The sequence below is a fragment of the Cebus imitator genome, unplaced genomic scaffold, assembly GCF_001604975.1.
Source record: "Cebus imitator isolate Cc_AM_T3 unplaced genomic scaffold, Cebus_imitator-1.0 Scaffold0, whole genome shotgun sequence".
NCBI classification, from domain to species: Eukaryota; Metazoa; Chordata; class Mammalia; order Primates; family Cebidae; genus Cebus; species Cebus imitator.
In genome coordinates this window covers 20,390,528-20,392,466 of record NW_016107315.1, presented here as the reverse complement: position 1 = coordinate 20,392,466, position 1,939 = coordinate 20,390,528, and the positions used below count along the sequence as shown (strand labels likewise).

The 1,939-nt window shown below is 48.0% G+C and overlaps 1 protein-coding gene across 2 annotated transcripts in view; it reads left to right on the top strand.

Annotated features, from left to right (window-relative positions):
• The window catches only part of PANX3 (pannexin 3), an 8,309-nt gene that overhangs the window by 1,337 nt on the left and 5,033 nt on the right, over positions 1-1,939 (top strand). For both annotated transcript variants that reach the window (XM_037736571.1, XM_017524139.2), the window contains exon 3: positions 742-884. In XM_037736571.1, the coding sequence (XP_037592499.1) occupies positions 742-884 (143 nt within the window). The remainder of the gene's footprint in view (positions 1-741; positions 885-1,939) is intronic.

The window sequence follows — 1,939 nt, the reverse complement described above, 5'->3', positions numbered from 1 at the left end:
TCACCATGTTGACCAGGATGGTCTCGATCTCTTGACCTCGTGATCCACCCGCCTCGGCCTCCCAAAGTGCTGGGATTACAGGCTTGAGCCACCGCGCCCGGCCCAACAACTACCTTTTTTAAAGAGAATGTGGACTTCCTGAGAACTGAGACTTCTGGCTTTCCTTTCTGGCAATGCTTACTACAGTTCCCAAAAAGGTATGCCAGCCTCCCACTGCCTCTTCATTCATCCACACCAGGGGAGAAGAAATGGCTCCCACTTCTGCCTCTTTCTGGAGAATGACGTGAAAACAAAAGGCAGGAACTCTCCTCCAAGCCCACATTCCTTCCGGCATAATTTGCCCACTCTTTCTCTTCATTTAGGCTCAGAAGCCCAGGCAATCAATCCTCAACATTTTAGAGCCTAAAGGATGTCAGTTATTTAAGGAAAGAGACATCACCATCAAACTGCAAGCCTTCTGGTACCAGACTATAGGAGCACAAGGAGGCCAGGGGGTGCACTGAGAGCAAAGAACTGCCAGACCCAAAAGGATGAGTCAGCACTGGCAGGCCCAGGCCATATAGTGAGATGTGTCCAGGAGTGCCCTGTCCTACGGTGACATAGCAGTGCTCAACCCAGAAAACTAAGGTGTGGGAAGAAGACAGTCTCTGCCAGAAGCAGAAACTGGGAAAGAGTTACATGATTGCCCCTGACTCCCCACTGCTCCACTCCAACGGCCTCAAAGTTGTATTCCTGTTGCAGGGTCTCCAATCAGCTGCTTCTCTCCCAGTAACTTCAGCGTCCGGCAGGCGGCCTATGTGGACAGCTCCTGTTGGGACTCACTGGTTCACCATGAGCAGGACGGGCCTGGCCAGAGCAAGATGAAATCTCTCTGGCCCCACAAGGTAAAGCAAACCCTTGTAAGGCCGGCATCACAGCTGAGTGGAGTACGGCAGAACCACTTCATTCTACTCCTTCTTGCCTCTGTCTCCCCCATCCCCAACCCATTTATTTTCATCACTTACTTTCACATTTCAGGCATTCTCTGAATCTGGTGATCTTTGGTTGCTGACTTTTATCTAATTGGAAGCTTTGTTTGTAAGGGTGAGGCATATAAACAAGCAGACTTCGGTTTAAGGTGATCCCTTTGGTCTATTTCATTAGTATCTGAAATATTGACTCTGTAGTCCTCTCTCCTGGGCTTGTCAGTTTCCTCCTAGAAGAGTCATTGAATCCTTAATTTGTGGGGAGAGGCAGGGTGCAATTGGAATTAAGCCCGGCTGCCAACCCTCTGGGAACTCGGCTGTGGGTCTCACCATTCAGAATTCACTCAGCTGCTCACCCTGTCCTCAGCACGGTTCCCCTGCCTCAATGGACCCAAGAGGAGAGTTTAATCTGATTTAATCTCTCCAGGGAGTAACCATCAAGCCTCTGTTAGGGGAGGGAAAGAGCAGCTGCTTGTCTGCCTCATGCTACAGAAAAGATACGCAGGCTATTTCTTACACAAATTTTTCCAAAAAGTTCCCTGTTTTGAGCCCCTCCTGCACATTTGTTTTCAGAAGTATCTGGTGTGTCCAATTCCTGGTTCAGTGGTGAAAACAGCTGCCTGTCCCTGCTGCTCTCCCCATCCTCCCCATGGCTGGTGTCTTCTATCCTGCAGCTTTCCAGTTTTCAATAATGGGTTTGTCTCTTCCCCTGTTCTCTTTGATCTTATAAAAATATGTCTTCTTTTATACCTCATTGACAGCCTAGTGGGGTTTTAGGAGGCAGCAGTGGTAACATGTATGTTTGATTCATGATGTTTAGTCAGAAGACACTTGTAGCATTTTCTAGGCATGACAGTTTACAGGGGCTCAAATTGCCACAGTTCTAGGACTGAGACAAAACCAGATACTTAATGGAAAGAGTTCATGAGATTTCTGTCACTAGAAGTTCAGGAAGGATCTAGATAGTTTAAAAA